Genomic DNA, 1471 nt, shown 5'->3' on the forward strand with positions numbered 1-1471 from the left:
CAGCATTAACCATACCTACCAGCTTGATGTTGTGGGTAAGAGGGTGGCGACAGGAGGAGGAGTTTGGTGGAAGGAGCAGGGATGCGGAGAACACAGCCTGGGAGCCAGGTTCACTTAGGGGTGGAGTCAGGATTCTGTGGCGTTTATTAGCTCCGTCACCTTCCTTTTTCAAACCTCCCTTTTCTTATCCATCAGTAGAGTTGGGAGGATCAGTGGTACCACAGGTTCATTGTAAAGGGAAAGGTGCTGTTGAGTCTCTCCTGCAGGAGGTGACTGGCATAGTGGTGGTTAATCTAGCTTAATAGTAGCTACCACTCCACAGATGCGAGTGGTCTGCCGGGTACAGTAAATACACCACAGGCAATTCTTCTAGCACCCTGCAAGGCAGGCACTGTTGTTCCCGTTGTACAGAGGAACACACTGAGGCTCAGAGAGGTCAGTCCACGCAGACTCCAGGCACTGCACGAGACACTAGGAAGAACGCCGTGCCTCTTGGTGCTGTGGTGCAGCCTCTGTCTTCCAGAGGCTCTGAATCTCATTCTCTGGCAACCTTAAGGTAAAGAGTTTCACAGCCAGTGTTCTGCCTTGGCTTTAAGAATATGGTATGCAAAGAAGCTTCTGGGGAATTCCCTGGAGGGTCAGTGGTTAGGACTCAGTACTTTCCCTGCCATGGCTCGGTTCAGTCCCTGGTTGGGGAACTAAGATCCTACGAGCCATGTGGTGTAGACCGCCAAAAAAAAAAAAAAAATACAAGCTTGTGATCCAGGAGGTCTGGGGTAGGACCTGAGGGTCAGTGTTTCTAACAGGCTGGTGAAGCTGGCGCTGCAGTACCCAGACCACACTTTGAACAGCAAGAGTCTGAGTGACTGTGGGTTTAGTTACGGGCAGGTAGGCTGGGCTGAGGTCCGGGAATGTGTCTCTGTGCTGGTCCTTGGGATGCTCTGTCAGCATTCCAGCCAGGAGCGGCCATGGCAGGGCCTGACGACCCTCTCCCATCCCGTGCCCTCCCAGAGCGGTCCCCTCACCGGCCCATCCTGCAGGCGGGCTTGCCAGCCAACAAGACGGTGGCCCTGGGCAGCAACGTGGAGTTCATGTGTAAGGTGTACAGTGACCCGCAGCCCCACATCCAGTGGCTGAAGCACATTGAGGTGAACGGGAGTAAGATTGGGCCGGACAACCTGCCTTATGTCCAGATCTTGAAGGTAATCCTGGCTCCGGTCTCCGTGGGCTAGGCTCGGGGAAGGAGGCCTGTATCTCCTGGGGTCCAGGTGGCTGGGGTCCGGCTCAGTCCCCGCGATCGGGCCCCGGTCCTTCTGCTGAGTCCAGCCTCCATCTTATGTGGGGCCCTGGCCACTTTCTGAAGGACCAGTGGCAGGTCGTAGGTGAAGGCTCGTGGGGCGCCGAGGGCTGGGGGGGAGCACTGCTGGCTTCTGAAGAGCTTGGACGGTGACCGTGCCCAGGCTTTCAGGTC

General features: G+C 56.2%; 1 protein-coding gene across 1 annotated transcript in view; it reads left to right on the forward strand.

Moving 5' to 3' along the window:
- Positions 1-1471, forward strand: part of FGFR1 (fibroblast growth factor receptor 1) — a 47859-nt gene that overhangs the window by 36490 nt on the left and 9898 nt on the right. Inside the window, exons 7-8 of the mRNA XM_010838846.1 lie at positions 2-35; positions 1012-1202. Of these exons, the coding sequence (XP_010837148.1) occupies positions 2-35; positions 1012-1202 (225 nt within the window). The remainder of the gene's footprint in view (position 1; positions 36-1011; positions 1203-1471) is intronic.

This window comes from Bison bison, unplaced genomic scaffold, assembly GCF_000754665.1.
Source record: "Bison bison bison isolate TAMUID 2011002044 unplaced genomic scaffold, Bison_UMD1.0 scf7180017864105, whole genome shotgun sequence".
Lineage (NCBI taxonomy): Eukaryota > Metazoa > Chordata > Mammalia > Artiodactyla > Bovidae > Bison > Bison bison.